At 24.0% G+C, this 20,056-nt stretch overlaps 5 protein-coding genes across 5 annotated transcripts in view; 2 read left to right on the top strand and 3 right to left on the bottom strand.

The window, feature by feature from the left end:
• Positions 1-207: 207 nt before the first annotated feature.
• Positions 208-3,718, bottom strand: Phum_PHUM046720 (dual specificity protein phosphatase, putative; the record flags this gene model as incomplete). The annotated part of the gene is made up of 6 exons (XM_002423225.1): positions 208-352; positions 493-736; positions 816-951; positions 1,050-1,234; positions 1,348-1,473; positions 3,322-3,718. 6 exons carry the CDS (start codon positions 3,716-3,718, stop codon positions 208-210), a joined length of 1,233 nt encoding a protein of 410 aa, XP_002423270.1.
• A 4,218-nt stretch (positions 3,719-7,936) lies between these two features.
• Phum_PHUM046710 (PDZ domain-containing protein GIPC1, putative) lies at positions 7,937-10,118 on the bottom strand (the record flags this gene model as incomplete). Its single annotated transcript, XM_002423224.1, has 5 exons — positions 7,937-8,091; positions 8,231-8,425; positions 8,626-8,764; positions 8,920-9,150; positions 9,870-10,118. The coding sequence occupies 5 exons, from the start codon at positions 10,116-10,118 to the stop codon at positions 7,937-7,939; spliced, it is 969 nt and encodes a 322-aa protein (XP_002423269.1).
• Positions 10,119-12,357: 2,239 nt separating this feature from the next.
• Phum_PHUM046700 (60S ribosomal protein L37, putative) lies at positions 12,358-13,759 on the bottom strand. The gene is made up of 3 exons (XM_002423223.1): positions 13,744-13,759; positions 12,617-12,752; positions 12,358-12,527 (listed from the first exon to the last, which is right to left on the bottom strand). The coding sequence occupies exons 1-3, from the start codon at positions 13,744-13,746 to the stop codon at positions 12,394-12,396; spliced, it is 273 nt and encodes a 90-aa protein (XP_002423268.1). The 5' UTR covers positions 13,747-13,759; the 3' UTR covers positions 12,358-12,393.
• Positions 13,760-14,336: 577 nt separating this feature from the next.
• On the top strand, positions 14,337-18,310 carry Phum_PHUM046690 (uncharacterized protein; the record flags this gene model as incomplete). Its single annotated transcript, XM_002423222.1, has 7 exons — positions 14,337-14,605; positions 15,233-15,329; positions 15,869-16,795; positions 17,426-17,510; positions 17,632-17,817; positions 17,910-18,064; positions 18,221-18,310. 7 exons carry the CDS (start codon positions 14,337-14,339, stop codon positions 18,308-18,310), a joined length of 1,809 nt encoding a protein of 602 aa, XP_002423267.1.
• A 613-nt stretch (positions 18,311-18,923) lies between these two features.
• The window catches only part of Phum_PHUM046580 (DNA-binding protein RFX2, putative), a gene marked incomplete at both ends in the record, with an annotated part of 5,426 nt that continues 4,293 nt past the window's right edge, over positions 18,924-20,056 (top strand). Inside the window, one exon of the mRNA XM_002423221.1 lies at positions 18,924-19,107. Coding sequence (XP_002423266.1) covers positions 18,924-19,107 — 184 coding nt within the window. The remainder of the gene's footprint in view (positions 19,108-20,056) is intronic.

The raw sequence follows: 20,056 nt of genomic DNA, 5'->3' as shown, positions 1-20,056 counted from the left end.
TTCTTTTTTTTTCTTTGTGCAAGAAAATCAACGTTAATTAATTTATTTTAAAAAATGCTTTCCCCCCCCCCTCTCTCTCTCTCTCTCTCCCTCTTCCCCTCTATCTTACTCTTCTTCTTCTTTTTTTAAAAATTTAACTTTTCATTTGAAAAAATGACGATCCATATTTTGTTCTGACGTTCCCGGAACATCGAGGCTCGGCATATTTCATTCTCCCGAACCCGGAGGCGGTGCCCATCGATCGAATTCTATACCTGAATCCGGACTTGTACCTATGGCAAGAGGACTGAGAAATCTCGACGATTTACATTTGCATTCCAAAACGAAACAATCGCATTTCGAACATTTTTTACTTCTATTCAATTCGCTTTCCATTCTCTTCATTCTTTCCTTGTCCATGATTTCTTCGCTCGTGTCTTCTTTCCACTGAAAAAAAAAACAATTTTTAAACGTTGATTGTATGAAATTAATTTAAAGGTACAAAACCGTTACCCGTGTATACTCACATCCGGAAGTGTTCCTTGAATTTTTAATTCTTGTTCGAAATTATGTAACTGTTCCATAAAATGAAAATTAGGTCCGACGTTTGATTTCCTGTTTCTGACGAGAGTAAAAGCATCGTTTAAACTTAATTTTAGTTTGTACATTAAATATGCGACCGTGATTGTGACCGAACGGCTCACTCCGGCCAAACAATGAACCAAAACTCCTTTCGAATTATTTCTACCTTCATCTGCTCATTAATAATAATAATAATAATTAATACTATGATAATGAGGTTCGTCGATAAAATTTCAAGGTATTATAAGTTATACCTATAAACTTTATGGCTTTTGGAAAAAATTTTGCGAGATTTTCACTCCAGTGATCTGCTATTGGTATCTGCATGTATTTCATGCTTCCACAATCTTCGAAAACGTTCGGTAAATCCGCAGTGACGTTCAATATATACTAAAATAAAACATTTATTGACATGACAGACATTTGGTCGTCCAATAAGTTTCTGCAGCAATAAAATAAATTTAAAAAAAAAAAAAAAAAAAACTCACCTGAATCCCGTGTTTGTTTAAAGATTCGCTATCTTCGCTGTTGATGGCATTTCCCAGGTAGAGATGAGGAAGGATTTCAACGGGAAAATCCCTATCGTCTTCCAAACCTAAAGATGAATCGCATCTGTCGTCAGAATCTGAACTTTCCGTTGAACTTGTTGCTGCTGAACTTCCGCAGGATGATCCTGAAAAATAATTTTTGGAAAATTTAATGCAATTTATAATTTTAACGTAAAAAAAAAAAAACTTTTAATTTGTTTCTTACCGAAGCGAGTTCTATCTCTGTAAGTGGTAGGACTAGCAGATATTCTAAGAGACCTTAATCCCATTAGAGGAGTGGCTACAGGATCCGATCCTGGAAGATTTATGTCGGCGGCACTTTCGCACCATTCAGGATACGAATTAAAAAATTTTGTAAATCCCTCTGTAATAAAAAAAAAAAAAAAAAAATCAATAATTATTATTATTATCTTTTCTTCTCAAATTTAAAATATTGAAATCGAATCTTATTTTCATTCATAAAAAAAAATTTTGTTTATGCGCAAATGTCCAACTAATAATAATAATAATAATAATAACATTTTAGTTAAAAAACAAACGTTGGTCCCTTAAAAAAAATGAAATAACAGGTTTAATCCAAAAAATAAAAAACCTGTCGTCAACAAACGTTTATTGAAAAAAAAGGAAAGAAAATTTTTTTAAAAAACTTATTTTAAAAGGGTAAAATGCGTGGGAGAGCAAAAGCAAGGAAAATGAGATTAGAATTCAAATGCGGGGGAGTGAAAATTTTAACAATCGATTTCTTCAATGAAATTTACAAACGAACAAAGAAAATTTTCATTCAAAAATTATACAGTTTCGGCGCAAGACCGGGAGAAATCACAGAGACAAAACACACACGGGGTGGGGGAGGGGAGAGGAGGGGGAAAAAGAAGGAAGGAAAATACTTGCAAAACTGTTTTCCTTTACTAAAAAATTCAATGTTTAAATCTAAACGAATGAACGAAGGAAAGAAAAAACGAATAACAAAAAAAAAAAAAAGAAAAGAAAAAAGGGCGGGGAAAAAAAGGAAAGGAAAGGAAAGGAATAGAAAAAAAAAAAAAAAGAATAAACCCAATTTAAAATGCAAAAAGAGAAAAGAGAGAAAGTAGTAGGAGTTTTGAAAAGGAGTCTACAACCCCCATTGAGTTATGAAACCAACAAGGTCATTAGGGTAACAGACCTGCGTGGGAGACTTTAAAAACTAGGAGCAGTCGCTCGAGGAATGAATGGGGCGCTGGAAAGAGAAAAAAAATACGGAAAATGTTGGGGGTGGAATAAATGCAAAAGAAAGAACAGAGAGCGAGAGAGAGAGAGAGTGGAAAAAAAAAAAAATTTACTTTTTTACTTCAAATGAATGAAAAACGGGAAAAACGGGAAGAAGACGAAGAAAAGAGGAAGAGGAAGAGAGGAAAAAAAAGGTGGAAACAACCAACAATGTTTCGCATTGGAATTAAATTTCCCCTCTCCCATCCTCCCTCTCCCTCCCCCCACCTTTTTTTCTTATTTTGAGAGAGAGAGAAATAAAAAAAGGTATAAAAATAAATATTTTTTTTCGCCATCGGAAAATTCTTTCGAATAAAATAATAATAATAATAATTTTTTTACATCCATGTAAATCCAATTATTCTGAACAAATCATCCATCTTTCTTTAATAATAATAATAATTTTTTTGTTAAACAAAAGGATTAAAAAATAAAAAATATTTAAAATCAAGTATTTAAATGATTGAAAAAAGGAAACCCCCCCCCCAAAAAAAAAAGGTTTTTTTGATGTTAAACACCTTTTTAAAATTCTTTAGGTGTTGGAAAATTTTAAAGAAACCTTACAACAACTCAAATGTTATTTGATTTAAATTTAAAAAAAAAAAAAGAGATTTTAATTTTATTATTAATTTTTTTTAAAAAAAAAGAAACCTTTTAAAAATTTTCCTTTCCTATCCTTTCCTATCCTTTCCCCTTTCCTTTAAAACAAATAAATATATTTAAAAGATATTTTAATTTTTTTTTTTTTGCTCATAAAAAAACCTTCAGAGATTTAAATTCAACCTGATTCGATACAGTTTTTATTAATTAATTAATTAATTAAAAGAAAGAAAAACTTTCAAATGTTTTAAAACTATAATAATAATAATAATAATAATAATAATGTTTAATTTTATTTGATTTTCATTCATTCATTCTATATGAGGTTAATATATGAGAAAAAAAAAAAATTATGTTTAAAACTTACCCTGGAGGCAAACAACTTTGCATCCGTCTTGTTTAAGCCTTTTCATTAAAACGTGTAATATTTCTTTGGTATTATTGTTTTTCTCGGTGTCATTTAAATCATCACCGTAAATAACGAATAAATCCCTTTTGTAACCTTCCAATATTTTTTCTTTTAATCCTTTACATTTGATTGTTGATATTAAATCAATTTTCCCAGCCGAAAGTCGTCTTAGCATTATGCTAGGTATTGAAAAATTAACGGCTTGCCTTATGTGAGATTCGCCATATTCGTTCGTGCTCCGACAATCCAATATAATTATTTGTTTTGAATCCGAACGTAATTGTTGAAGGAGCCATTCTTTCGTTATACGAATGTCACGTATGGAAGTATATTCGTCAACATCGGATGTCGGCATTATCTATTAAAAAATCAAAATAATACTGGATTGTTAATTATTTTGAATGCATAGGAGAAAATATGTGAAAAACATCGAATATATTGAATATGAAGTTTTTTTAAAAAAGTATTATTATTATTATAAATGTGCATAGTCCATTATTAAAATAAAATGTTTTTTTTTTTTTTTTTTTTTTAACAATGGTATATTCATTCTATTGTTGTTAAAAAAAAAAAAACTTGCACTTTTCCTCTTTATTGACCTTTCAATCAGCCCTACTTAATTACTATAATTTTTATTAAAAAAATAATTTTTGCAAAAAAATACTTTGATACAATTTATAAATTTTAATTAGTGAGAGATTTGTCAAAATTATTATTTTTTTTTTCAAATTAATTAATATATGTTCATAATCGATTAATGATGATACTCATGTATACAAGTCAGTAAATAAAATAATTTAAAAAAAAAAAAAATGATAACGATAAGAATATCTATCTTTTTCAGTTTATTTAATTCGATGTAACATCACATATTTAAGTTTCAAAATTATTTTCAAGTATTTAGTTTTATTAATTTGAAATGGACAAGATATGATATGCGATAAAAGGTTGCAATATTATAAAACATCAATAAAAATTTTACATAATGTTAAAATATCTCCGAAAAAATCTTCTTTTAAATATTTAATTAGTGAGACGGTAGTGTATACATTTTGATATCAATTATTTTATTCGTATAATTTTAAAATTTAATTTTTACACAGCCTGAAATATCTATCAGTGATAAAAGTTAAAGAATCAATTTTTAAAAATAAATAAATTGTCATGATATTTATTTCGATTACTTAAATAAAAAAAATTTAATCATTCAAATTATAAGTTTTTAAAATGAGTAATACGAGTTTTATCGAAGTTTGACAATAAATCCAAATGTTAAAATTTTGAGCTTCACAAAAAAGGCATTTTATTTTTCCTTTATTAATTATTTTTATATTTGATTATAAAACTAAAAAAAATATATTATTCCTTTATCGAAGGCTTTCATTTTCATTTTTAAGTTTTATATTATTATGATTGTTTCGAAAATAATAGATTCAGTTTTGAAATGTTAAAAGTAAATTTTTTATCGATTATTCAATAAATTGAGTTTTTTTTGTACAGATACAAACAGAAAAGTATATTATTAAATGCAAATATATTGATTGCAAATTTACAAATGTTAATTTGATATTTTATAAAGTAACCAAAAAAGAAAAAGTAAGAGCAATTAGCAAACAATGGCAATACATAATGGCAATTTAAGGAAAAAAAATTTTTAAATTAATTTTTGAAATGATTTTTAAAAAAAACTTACATCAAAAAGACTTATTGTAATATTATAACAAATTAAATAAATGATACTTTTAATAAATATCAAAGCTATTAACTTATTAATATTTATTTAAGTACAAAAAAAATTTTAACCGCCTAAAAAAATTATGTATTTGTTGAGTGGATTTATGAAACTACTGTCACAGGTAAATAGGAGCAAATAAAACATAGAGTAATTATTTTTTTTTTTTGAAACAAATTTAATTTGTGTAAAGAATAATTGACGACATTAAATATATTAATATAATATTGAAAAACGTAAAATGAATAAAAAAAAAAAATAAATTCATGGAATAAAATTGAAACAAAAAGCAACGGTTAAATCAGCTTTTACACATTAATCGATAATTTTAGGCCAAGTTTATGATTGGATTAGCAAACTAACTAAGCATCATCATAGGCCTTATGATTCATTTCATTCATTTTTTTTTTTTTTTTTGTTAATTATAATAATGATAATTCTTTTTAAAAAAAAAAAAAATGATATTATTTTATGTAAATAAATGTAGTCATTGTTTAATATACTTACTGCTTTGATCCTCCTCAATTATTTTCGATAAAACTCACACACATATAAAAAAAAAAAAAATACAAAATGGAATGCACCTGTTTACTTAAATTGAAAAAATAATTTCAATATAAAATTACTTGTTGTTTTTAAAACTAATATCAGTTATTTTTATACGATTTAATATTAATAAGATTTTTTTACATATAACTCATAAATATAATTTAAAAAAAAATAAAAAAAACACCTTTGGGGCATGAATAAAATTACTATCATAACAAATAGTATTAAATAAAAATTTCACACATATAATAATTACATTTAATATTAAACATATATACTTATAAATAAATAATCTCTAATTTTTTAAACATAAAAACTCTTATATATTTTTTTTTAATTTTGCTCACTATAACTTTTAACATTTAATAAAATAAGTGACATAAGAATGAAACAAGGCGTTGTTGTATTGTTCCTTATTGTTGTGTTGTGTTATTTTTTTTTTCTTCCGGTTTAAAGTCAAATAATAGAAATAATTGAGAGAGACCACACGATTGTTTTAAATAAATAAATACGAAATTTCATTTTTTACTGTAACAACCTTTCACATCGACTAACACACACACCCAACATTTTTAACTATGGATCCAGCGAGCAGCATCCTCTTCTGAGGCTTGTCCAAAATACTCACCTCCCCTTTGTTAAGGCGAGTCCATTCGTCCCACACTTTTCAATCATAGAGTCCCTATTATATTGAGTAATTATTATTATTCGCACTTTTTTTTTTTTTTTTGTTTGACATCAGATATTTTTATTTTTTTCCCTCCAAATTCTTTTTTAAAAGGATATTTTGTGACTATAAATAAATTTTTCGAAGAACGACGATGCGAAAAAATAAAATTGAAAAATTTACGATTTTTTTTTAAAATGCAAGTATTCTAATGAAGACGTGAAAAAAAAAATTGGATTTTTAAAAAAATGGATTTTCTCGAACGTTCTAAAAATGTAAAATCGTATTTAAAAAATTACGTCATCGAATATTATATGAATTAACTTACGAATGATATAACAAATGTTTCTATTATGCTCCCACGTATTTAGGGACTCATTTAAAATTAACGTACATTTTAACCAATGAGAAAAGACGTTTGTTTACGACGTCACTTCATTGACAACGGTCCCCCACGATATTCGTGGTTTAGATAGAGAAGGTAAAATTAATAATCGTAAGTTTAAAAAAGATAGATAGATAGATATAAGAGCGTGTGGGCGTACGTGGATTATTAGCCCCCTTATTTAAGGTTTGAATGAGAAGTTTTTTTTAATGGACTCGCATAACATTCAGTTAAAGCCTGCAATATGCACGACGAAATTCTTCTGTTTTTCTGTTTTCCCGCCCTCTCACCCTTCCCCTCTTTCTCCTCATCAAATTTTTTTACATAAAGCTAAAATGTTTGCTATAATTTCTTGTCATTTTTATCATTCAAAATTTATTCACAAATGAAATTATTAAGTTGTTGAAAAACATTGAAAGGTTTAACCTTTAAAATTTTAAATTTTTTTTAAATTATTAAAAAAATTTTATTCGTTTTAGGTATAAAATTTCTTTAAAAAAAAAAAAAAAACACGAAATTAACGTGAAATGATTAAAACTTGTGCTGATTAAATAAATAAATTTGAGATTTTTTTTTTTTTTTTTTTTGGAATGCTGACTCATATTCACATCTATACATGGTCAGTTGTTAAATTAATTTTTTACCTTCACCAAAGTTATTATTTTTTTAAATATAAAAAATAAATTTAAAAAAAATTTTTTTTTTGTTTATTCAACTAATTTCAATTATTATTATTATTATATTTCATTTTTGTAAAAAAAAATATTTTACTATAATTATTTATAAGCACAATACATAAAAAAAATTTTTTTTTTTGTAATTTTAAATGCTACTAATATTTTTTTCACACGCTTTTTTTCTTATTAATACTAAATTTTATTTTTTAATATTTATAATTACACATTAAAATTTATTAAAACAAAAATTTAATAAATAAAAATTTATATTGTTGAGTTTAAAAAAAAAAAAAAAAAAAATTTGTTTGTTTATTTATTTAAAAAAATCAAATTTTACCAAGCGTTTTAAATAATTTCAAATACATAATTTAAATAATTTTAAGTACATTAATTTAATATATTTTTTTTTTATTACAGTCATTTACAAAGCATACATATTGGTAACAAATTAATGTTAAATGTTATATTATTAACAAAATTGTTTTATTTATAATTAAAAAAAAAAAACATGGCACTGAATGTGTTAAACTCAATTTAATACAAGTTTAATGCCAATTTATTATTTAAATTCTTCCATCCCTTGCATCTGTTATTACTCCCCATAATTCAAATATGAAACCATCTGAAAATCCTAATTCGCTTAAATCACTATTATTGAGCTCCATTAAAAAATCCAAACTATTTTTTATACCATCTGATATTTCCCAAATTCTTCCAGCTGATAAATTTATTTTATATGGATTTTACATAAAAATGTAAAATTAGAATTGAAAATGAAGACAAATTTTATAATATTTATTGTATAGTAAAAAATAATGATATTTATTTATTTATTATTAAAATAATTATTAACTCACCTAATTCAGAATCATTAATTCCTAAATAACTTTCGAGGAGTTCATTGATTCCATCAACGGCTTTTTGATATTTAATAGAATCGTCAACAACTTCGACGACAGCAGCACCGCCTGCTTTGAATCGTAACGTTTCCTTTCCAGATCCATAATTTGATTTTCTTCCTCTTCCTTTATCTTCTCTCGGTCCAATATTATCTGTAAAATTAAATTTTTTTTGTTAAATTTTGTTGTTTTTCCGATACAGATATCTAATAGTTAATACTTATTAGTAATTCAGATTATTATTGACTAATGGTTACTATCTCGAAAGCAGCAGCAATCTACATTTAATTTCATTTTTTTTTTTTCCTCCCCTTTTTCCCACATTATTTATTTCAAAAACTGTAAAAACTTACAAAAACCAGCTTGAAGAGGTGAAACTAATCTAAGAGTAAATGTAGATCCCTGTGGAATGTCTTTAAGACGTTTAGCAACTTCAAAATGTCTTTTTCCAATTAAACTTTCATCATTTATTTTTTCTATATGATCTCCAACCTAAAATTTTTTTTTAAATTTCAATAGAATTAATAATAATTATTCCGTTTGTTTAATATAAATATAAAAAAATTATTTAATAAGAATTTTTGAAATACAAATTTAAATAAAAACTGCCGCAAAAATTTTTTTTTTTTAAAAATAAAATGATTAACCTGAATAACTGGAATTTGTTCAATGACACTTCCAGGTTTTATTCTTTTTATAAATGCGAGTCCATTTCCGTTATCGGTTATTGTTAAACCTAAAGATTCTTCTTTTTTTATTAATTCTACTTCTTTAGCTCTTCCTTTTCTATGAATAAATATAAAATCTGTCAATGCTATTTGAGCTCCTAATAGTTTATTCATATTTATTTTATGAGTATTTAACGTACAAAACAATATCTGAAAAATAATATAAAATGAAAATTTATTATTATTATTATCATCCAATAACACAAAAAAACTGTCGATATATTAGAGGAAAAGGATCGGTCACACATTTATTGTTTAAAATCAACGTAATATTTATAAAATAATCAAGTTCCGGTTTAAAACTCCCCCTCTAATAAAAAAGAAACCTTCTCGTTATTAAATAATAATAATAATAATAAATTTTTTTTGTTACCTTTTTTATTTAAAAAAAAAACAACAACAAATCAAGATGGTAAAAACAATGCAAACATTTTTAGGCATTCGTGAGCTACTTATAACCGTAACATTCAATGTCACGTTGTTATAATAATAATAATAATAATAATAATAATAATATATTTAAAAAATTCATTGAAAAATACGTTAAATTTTATTAAACATAAAATAAAAATAAAAAACATTTTTTTTTTGTGGATTCAAAATATATATATTTATATATAAAATAAAATGGCGAATAATATTTTCCTCAGGTCAAATTTTTTTTTTTACGTTAAATAAAGTTTTTGATATTTAAAATATAAAAAAAAAGGGGGGGGGGAAATGTAGGTCGAAAAAAATAAGAAAAAATTTTTTTTTAAAAATGACATTCAAAAAAATAATATTTTCATAAGGAGGAAATAAAAATAAAATTTTTTGTAATAAAAATTACTTTCTATTTAGCAAAAAAAAAAAAAAAAAATTATTATTACCTCGTTCGGTTCGAAATCATAACACTCGCTGATTTTTTGATATAATTCTTTAACATTATTAAAACCGGAAATGATTCCTGTTGGACTTCCTTGTGCCTGTTGACAGTAAAAAACTGGAGTTTGCCTATCATCATCTTCAATTGAAGGTTCCATATGATTTATTCTATTGTGATTATAATTATTATCATTTATTATACATTTGGATGCCGAATCGTCCTTATTATTATGTTTTTTTGGGAAAAAAGGCATTTTTTTTTACTTTTCAACTTTTTTCATTAGTTTCTTAATTAATTTCTCCTTTTTTTTTTTAATATTTTTAACGGTATAAAATAATAATAATAATAATAACGAAGGTATAATAATAAGTTGTTGCTGATTGATTTTTATTGTAACTGTAAATAATGAAATAGAAAAAATTACAATTAATTTAATTATTATTAATTTTTTATTTAATAAATAAATAATGACAAGGCTTTAAAGTCTTAAATTGTTTAATTATGTTTTAACGTTTTTCTCATTAATTTTTTTTTTTTTTTAAACATTCCAAACGTGCTTTCATATTGAAAACATTATAAATGAAAAAAAGTGTAAATTATTATTATTAAAATTGTAAAATATTCTTGTTGGTCTGGTTGAAAAAAAAAAAATTAATAATAAATTCTTTTTTGTTCCTGTCTTATCTAATTTATATGGAAGCTTATCACTTACTAAATATTCCTTATCAATGTTCGGGCTGTATTAAAATGATGACAAACAGGTGATATGTTAAACTACTATGTGTTAAATGTAACATTATATAACGGAACATGAGAAAATTTTTTTTTTTTTTTTTTTGTTTATTTTTTATTAATTTTATTAAAATAAGGGATTAACGAATTATTATAAATTTTATAAACGATTTACAATAATTTTTCAAAGAATTTTCTACAAGGAAATATCTCAAAGATTTTGTACCAAAAAAAAAAATAAAAAAAAAAATTAATTGCACGAAGGTTATTTATTTATTTATTTGGTGAAAATATTTAAAAGGATTTCACTTGTAAAAATATCACTTAAATCTTTTTCTTTTTTTTTTTTAATTTTAATAATAGTAATGCATAAATAATTACAATTAAAAATGTGTAAGTATGGAAAGAAAAAATTTATGAAAAAAAAATTTGCATAATGTTTTATTGCCATTTCTTTCCCTCCTCCCCCTCCCCTTCGTTAAATAAAATTTTTTTTTTTATATTAAACACAATAATAGAGAATAAAAAATATTAATTTAAATGATCGTATACCTTAAGCCACGATAGCAAAATAATTTTAAAAATTTATTTTACAAAAACCATAACCTCACTTTTTTTGTTGCTAAAACATAAAACCTGATTAACACAAAGAATGAAAACACTAACACGGTAACGACAAAACTACACGTCGCAAATGTTGAATACAAACTGAGCTAGTCGAAGATTAGTCTGATCGAGGTTACCATAACTAATGGTAAATTGCTAAGTTTCAACGTTTAGGTTTTTTAATCAACAGATATATTTCGATGCTAAGCGTTGATATATTTTATTTAAAAAAAGTTTTGCGACGAAGCGTAATTCCCATTAAAAACAAAAAAAAAAAAAACTATTGTGATTATTATAGAGGTATTTAAGGCTACACTAACTATAATTCAAAATAAAATTGAAAGTTTGATTGTAAATTATAACTTACCGTAAATTCTTTTATTTTCGAATTAATAATAAATAATACACTTGAAATGAAATTTTTATGTTTTTAAACTTGGAAAAAAAACTATTTTAATATGTAAATTAATAAAAAATATTTATTAAATATGTAACATTTCATTGAACTTTTAAATAATTGTTGTATGGAACTCATGAAATCAATTACCTAGTTAAAAAATACCTTAAAAGTAAAAAACAAAAAATTCTGACACCGTTTAAGGCGCCATTTTTACAGAACTGCCAATTTAGAAAAAAAAAAAAAAAATTTTTGAAAGGCTATTTTTAATAAAAATTTAAAATTTCGGCTAGTTGTATAATTACTTTGTAACAATAAGTCTAAATTTGTTGTATTTTAGTATATATTTAAGACAAAAATAACATTTTAGACTATTTAATTTTATTGAATACTTAAAAGAGGGTCAAACTTTAAAGTAAATTTTTTGTTTTCAAAATTTTTAGTTATTTATATCTCATTGCAATAAATTAATACTTTTTATTTTCTCTTAAGAGAGCACTTAACTTGCATTCTTGCATATTTGTACTTATTAATATTATTTCTCAGTTGTTTTTGTGATAATTTAGCAATGAAATGCCTTGAAATTAGTATCTTTAAAAATTTGAGTTCCTAATCGAATGTAATAATATTTTCGAAAAGATGCTAATTATCAGGTTTTAAATGTGTTTTTATAAATTTAAGGGCAGAGTTATAATTCATAAGGATGCAAAATGTTTTTGCAAGTAATATTGAAAAAAAAGAAAAAAATTAAAAAAGTAAATATTTCAAATTATATTTATTTTTTATTAAAAAATTAAGATGCTTTCTTCGGAACTGGCCTTGGACCTTCTCTAAAGCCATTTTTAAAACGACGCCTAACAATTTTAAGGTGTCTCATTCTGCCAGTTCCAGTTGTCTTCCTTCTTTGGCCTTTTTCACTCCAATTATCTATAAAAAAAAAAAAAAATTTATTTAAATATCAATATTATTATTTAAAGAAACTTCACACAAACTTATAAAATTTGCAATTTACTTACAGTGCCTTAATTTTTTGCTAGGATACCCACATTGTGCACATTTTGATTTTTGAATGTGATATGAAGACCTACCACATCTTCTGCACAATGTATGAGTCTTATTGCGCCGTTTACCAAAACTTGATGTACCTTTTGTCTAAAATTGTAAAAAAAAAATTTTTAATTAAACATAAAAGATTATTAAGAGAAAAATATAAAACTTTTTAATCATCATTGAAAAAAAAATAATAATAATATTAAAAAATTAAATATGAGTAATTATCGGTGCTTTTATGTATTTGCTGATAACATAGAAAAACAATATTGAAAAATAATAATAATAAAATATTAAATAAGTAATTAGCTCTAATTTTATTTAAAAAAAAGTTAACATAAACCTCTACTTTTAATCGAAAAAAATTTAAACATATTTACAGTGACACATCCAATTTGAAAATAATAATGTTTTTATAAGTGCATAAACCAACAATTTGGAAATTAAAAATAATATGAAAGTAAAAAACTAAAAACTAATAAATAACAAAAAAACAAAAAATTAATAAAAAAGTAATATTTTTTGATTTTTTTTAGTATACTATTATTCAGATAAAAATTTCTAATGACAGATAGTTTAAAACAATTTACTTGATACCTGATATAAACAATTTACTTGATAAATTATATATAAAGTAAAAAATCTAAGAAACAGGGCATAAACATAAAGGAGAAAACATAAATAATATTAATTTAGTAAATGGTAAACTTTAGAACAAATAATTAACTAAATATAGATACTTATATAAAAAAGAAATAATGAACTTCTACACAAAATTCAAGACTAATATTTATTGAACAACATAAAGAGCAAAACTACACAGTAAAATAAATTTAGTAATGTAATAACTTAATTAAGTGATAATAGTATTCAACAAACATATTTGTAAAACGTAGTATAATTTTAAAAGTTAGGTTAGGAAAATATCAGTTAAATTAATTTGATTCGTACTTATGTATTGTTTTAAAATGAACAATTTTAATAAAGCATGAAAGTAAAATAAAAATAAATTTTGAATGGTGAAATTTCTAATATATATAAGTATAATAAATTTAAGATGATTTGGGATAAAATTTTATTTCTAAATACTCACCATCCTTAATTATTATACGGCAAAACACGACAAAACAATTCTTCAAGAAGTGTAGCCAACCTAATTTTGATATCCGGTGCAATTTATTTTATTATTTTACCGCAAAATTTGCGATAGCAAAAAAATTAAAAATAAAGTATTTCTAAGTAAATATTTAAATTATTAATAATTAGTATAATTTAATAAATAAAACAATAAAGATATACAAAATTATTTTTAAATAAAATAAATTTTATTTTAATAATAATTAGTGCTTAAAGCAAGCAATAAATAAAAGCAAACAAAAAATAATGCAAAGACTTTTGAGTAAATTATTTTTCAAAAATTTAAAAAAAATTTTCTAAAATAATATTAAAAATATTTTTTTTATTATAAAAATTATAACTTTTTAAAAAATATTTAAAAAATTTTACAGTTACGTAAACAAAGTACGTTAACTCGAGCAGACGACGAATGACTTGAGTAGTGACATCATCATATAAAGTTTACAAAGGATATGAGAAAGATTACAGTGCATATTTTAAATTTTGTTTAAAATTTTATTTAGAACTGGAAGTAGAGCGTTTTTTTTAGGTTAAGTAGGTTTAGTTAAAATGGATACTAAGAGTAGTAATTGTAGCGAAAAATGTGAAAATAATGATAAAGTAGGTCACCGTATGACCTCTTCAAGTACTAACAGTGAGAATTGTCCAGGGTGTGGCTTAAGCGATTTGGACAAAATTACCATAACTGTAGCCCCAACGACCGGGGGTAGATTTGACATTTCAGTTCAAAAAAATATAGCAGTTGAAAACCTTAAAAAAGTTATATCTAAAAAGCTAAAAGTACCTAAGGAACGGATACTACTGTTGCACAAAGAAAGGTAATGTTGAAACAAGTTTAGCTTTTGTTCAGATGTCTTCCTGGTTATTGTTAGATTAAAAATTTGAGTACTACTTTAATTTTATTTATTTGGCATTTATAAATTATTTAAACTTTTGTTTTTAGGACGTAATTTTAGATTATTTAAATTTTATAATTTACAAAATATTCTGATAATAGCTCAAGTTAATTTTATAAATAATTTTTTTTTTTTAAAGCCTATTCAATAAAAAATTTTTACATTTACAAATTTAATTTTTTTTTATTCAATTTTAGTGCAAAAAAAAAAACTATTCTTAATTTTTTAGGTTTAAAATTATTTTATTATTTAATTCTTTTGAAAAAATATTACTTCTTTGAAACATATTTTAAACAATTTGTACTAAAAAAAATTTACAATGGAAATTATTATTTTAAAATGGTGTAATATGTTCTTAAGTGCAAATATTTTTTTTTTTTTTTTTTAGCTATTAAGTGGAATGATTTTTCAAAATGAATAAAAATCAAATCAAATGTTGTAATTAATATAAAAATATATATTTATTATTATATAATTGTAATTTTATAAAATTATTTTTAGGCAATTAAGAGATGGTAGTCTTCAACAAAATAGTATATACCATGGCAGCACTTTAACATTACTACCCTCAGTAGAAACAGGATTACTCTCACAGAGACCTGAACAGGGTGTTATGCAAGCTTTGGAAAGTTTAAATGATTCTCAGGTATGTATTTTTTTTTAGTAATTTATTAAATATTTAATGTTTTCAAAAGTAAAAGTTAAGGGTTTTAGTAGAAAAACAGTCATTATGGTATATTATAAAATGAAAATTGTAAGTAATTGATTTATTGACAATTTTAGTTCAAATATAGTACAAATTTGAAATTTTTTCGAACAGAAAGAATAATAGATTGGATATTTTGCCATTAAAATAAGTTTTTCACCCATATTAATTTTTAATTGCTGTTTCATTTGCACATTTTGTACATTATAATTAAATTAAGATTGACTTAATCGATAGATAAATAAATAATTATACTTTTTCATTTTAATGGTATTGATACTGATTGATGACTTTCGAACAAAGAATGTATTGTTTTAAGTGATTTTTCCTAGGAATTCTTTACTTATTCTTAATGGAACAAAAGATCTTTTTATAATTATTAATAAGCCATAATATAATTTTTTGCATTTAAAATTATTTTAAATGAAAAAAATGACAATTTTTTTAAAATTTGTCTTACTTTAAATTTTTTGTTGTAGGTTAATGATTTTTTGTCTGGTAAAGCACCCTTGAATCTCACAATGAGATTAGGTGATCATATGATGTTAATTCAACTTCAGCTTTCTTCTGTAACTCCAAGTATGACTCGTAAATCCAGTTCAAATATTTCTGTTCAGCAAAGCGGCAAATCAAACGAGTCTTACAATACGAAACCAAATGTTCCTAGCACTTCTGATGAATCCTTGCCATGCAGTAGTAATAGCAGCAGCAGCAGCAGCAGCAGTAGTAGTAGTAGTGGTAGTAGCAGCAGCAGCAGCAGCAGTAATAATTCCTCCGATCCCGATTTATCATTGCCTAATTTAAATTTACTTAAATCTAAATTAAATTCATTATTGCATAAAAATAACGAAAATTTACATTCACTAAAAAGAAAATTAAATCCGGGAGAAGATGAGACCTCGGTTAAAAAGATTAAATCGGATGACGAAGGAAAAACTAGATACTTTAAAGATTTAAATTTAAAAAACGTTTTATTAAATGTATCAGAACCCACTAGACCCGAATCGAAAAGTTCAAAGTGCAGCAGCGAAATCGTAAAAGATGAGCCTAAAGAAGACTCCTCCTCGTCTAAAAGTCAACAAATTAATCAAGAATTGCAAGTTAAAAAATCTGACGTATTGTCTCAAATAATGGAAAGCGTTAGAAAAATTAGCGAAAATACGACGGAAATTAGTCAGGCTATTGAAGGAAAGGTTTGTGATAAAGATGTTAGTATTTACGGGTCCAAGTGCAATGTGAATTGTACGTGCTCGAATAAAACCGGATATAATTTGGATAATAGTGTCAAAAATAGTGATTCAACAGCTTTGGATACGAAAGCCTTGGCCGAAGCTTCTAGAAACCTTACCCAAACATTAAAACAATTATCTTCTGAAGTATTTACATGCCGTTCGGAAAATTCAGATGTAAGTTTGATTTTTTTTTTCCTATGGAATAATTATTGTATATTTTTTAATATTTAAAAGTGTACTGTCTACTTTTCTTATGAAAAACCTTAATTAAAAGAAAATATTTAGTTTTATTCCGAGTTTTTAAGAATTAAAATGAATTATTTTTTCACTATTAGACTAATGTTTTAAGTAAATTATAATTATATCTTGTCATATTTCATTTTTTTTAAAAAAGTTATTATATATATATATTTGAAATATTAAAATTTTGTTAAAAATAAAAATAATTATTTTTATTTTTAGATTTTAGGCATTGCCCAGTTATTAAAGTTGAAAGGTTTAATAATAGAATTTTGAATTCAAAATATGATGTGGTTTCTATATATATTATTAAATGGTTATTTGATTTTATTAATTACAAAATCAATTGAATTCTATTAAAAGTTTTACGTATAACCTTTCATTAAATATGCATAATTTATGTTTTAATTTCTTATCATGACATATTTATTTTTAAATTCATTTTTTAATACAAATGCTTGAAACTGTGAGATTTATCAATAGGATACAAAAAATTAAAGCCGCTCACATAGATGTACTTTTTTAACGGTTTTTTAAAAATTTTTTATGTAATTATTTTTCCAGGATTGCTCTTCGTCTTCTTCGTCATCTCGTAGACGTCCAGGAACTCAGGGAGCTATTATAGAATCAATGCAACACCACGGAAAAGGTTAATTTTATTTAATAAAAAATAAATAATAAATTTTTTGTAAATTATTGGTGTTTTTCATGTTGTATCATAGTTATTAATAATATTTTTCTAACTGTTAAAAAAAAAATAATTTTTTCAGGTGTTTTCAGTGGTACATTCTCTGGTACGTTAAATCCAGCTCTTCAAGATAGATTCGGTCGTCCCAAACGTGATATTTCTACAATTATACACATATTAAATGATTTACTTTGTGCTACTCCTCAATATCGCAGACAAAGGCAGCAACCCCAGCCACAAATAAAAGTTCAAACGCATGAAAGCTCATGTAAGAAGTGTTTAAACTTTAAGAGATGAAAATTTTTAAATTTTTGGTTTTAATTTTTAATTTTTAATTTTTCTCGGTATTTTTTTGTTTAGCAATCGAAGATAGTAACACCTCCGCCACAGAGTTAGTTTCGGTAGAAAATGAAGCAACTCGTGGAAAATTAGAAAGACTTCGAATGGTTATGGAACAAAATAGAGCTCGTCGTCGTGCCAGACGAGAAGCCAAGACATCAGATAGCGCAAATACAGTAATTATTTCTTATAATTATAACAATCGATTAAATTTTTAACCGGAAATTGAAAAAAAATTATTCAAACAAAAATTTTATACAAAAAGAATTACTATTCAGTCAGTCAGCTTTCTTTGGGATTTAATTTTGTATTTTTTTTTTTTTTTTTTACAGGATATAAATAATGAAGACGAATTGGAAACTAATAATCAAGATAGTCCTGAATTAATGGAAATTAGCCCGCCAGAGCCTGTAATGGCCTAAAACTAAATTTTTAAATTTTGGCCTTCTTTTTTTATAGTTCATTATGAAATGTAGCCTCAAAAATTATGTTCGAAATAAAAACCAATGTTAGCGTTTTCAAAATTAAATAATTTTGTCTTTTTGTTTAAATTCCTACTTTTTTTCATCGTGAATTATAACCTTTTTCCATTATTCTAATTAAAGAAACATTTACCAAAAAAAAAAAAAAAGAATTGTAATTTGTTTTTATTATTTAAATAAATTTCTTATTATTGCAAAATGTAGGGCTTTTTTAAAAATATTATATTTAGTATAATATAATTTTTCAAAACAATTTAAACGTTTTGAATTATATTAAAGTGGATTAAATTAAATAAGAACCGTTAAGTAAGTTAATTGCTTAAATTTCTTTAAGCATACAAATAGAATAAAAATAAATTGATATTAAACTAAATAACATTTTTTAAAGTTTTTTTTTTTTGCGAGTATTTTCCCGAAAATAGGACGTTACATAAATGTAAATTTAAATTTATTGAACTGATAGCCATTATTTCCGGTTAGTTATTTTTAAAATCGTTCAAGCGCTGACATCGTTTCTAGGCAACCATTTTGTTTGGATATTTGGAAAGTGTAGATGGTCTTAGGGCCATGTTATTTACAATTTTTTTTTAAAGTTTTGTCAACAGAAAGAATACTTGATTATATTCAAATAGAATCTTACTGTTTGGTAAGCTTCTTAGTTACCGTTTTATCAATTGGTAATAAATTAAAACAATGTAGTGTTTTGACGTTGCCTTGGGATCAAAAGGCGTATCTAGGTAACATAAAATGGCGACTAAACACTGCAAGGTGGTGATAAGATAATGGTAATTTTAAAGCTTTATTTTCTGAAGTTCCATTTTAAAATCATTTTTATTTTTTTATTTTTTTTGTTTTTTTTTTCTTTCTTTCTTTTATTAAGAAATGATTGATATTAAAATATTACCAATGAGTTTCTATTCCAATGATATTTTATTACTGTGTCTATTTTATAATAGTATTCTTTAATTATTTTAGTGATAAGATTTGGCATGATTAATAATCTGATCAAAAATCCATTATTGATTCTTTATTATTAATGTACTTCTTTTAAACTAATTAACCTGCCATTTTTTATTATGTTAGAAGTTGTCATTGAAATACTCCAAGAGAAAAACATATGTATATGACTTGGATTAAATTGGCTTTTTTTTGTTAATTAAAGTTAAAATTTTTACTATATTGTCTGGCCATTCTTTTAGTTAAGTACTTATTTTTGTAGGTAATAGAAATAAGAATACATAAATGAAATTTTATTCGGGGGAAAAACCCCGACTTAAAATAAATAAATAAAAAAATTACAAGATACATAAAACTAATTTTTTTATTAAAATTATTTTGCTAAATTTTATATAAGTTTTAGTTCGATGTTTTTTTTTTTTTTGATATTAAACAATTATTAAATGAAATTTATTTTGTACTCTATGTCATTTTACTGTTATTTGAACTTACTTACTTACTTTTAAAGTATTACTGTTATTTATCAATTACTTTTAAATGAAAAAGAATTTAAACTTTTTTTAAGTTTTCCTATTATTATTACAAATATATTATATTAAAAAAAATATAAGCTTTTATAAAATTAAGTATTTATATATATTTAAACTTACAATAGGTAAGTATAAATTAATTATAAGAGTTAAAAAGAAAAACTTAACTTTCAAATGCAGCAATTTGTATTTAAAATAA

Source organism: Pediculus humanus, genomic scaffold (assembly GCF_000006295.1).
Source record: "Pediculus humanus corporis 1103172107399 genomic scaffold, whole genome shotgun sequence".
In the NCBI taxonomy this organism is placed as follows: Eukaryota; Metazoa; Arthropoda; class Insecta; order Psocodea; family Pediculidae; genus Pediculus; species Pediculus humanus.
This window is presented reverse-complemented; position numbering and strand designations above follow the sequence as displayed.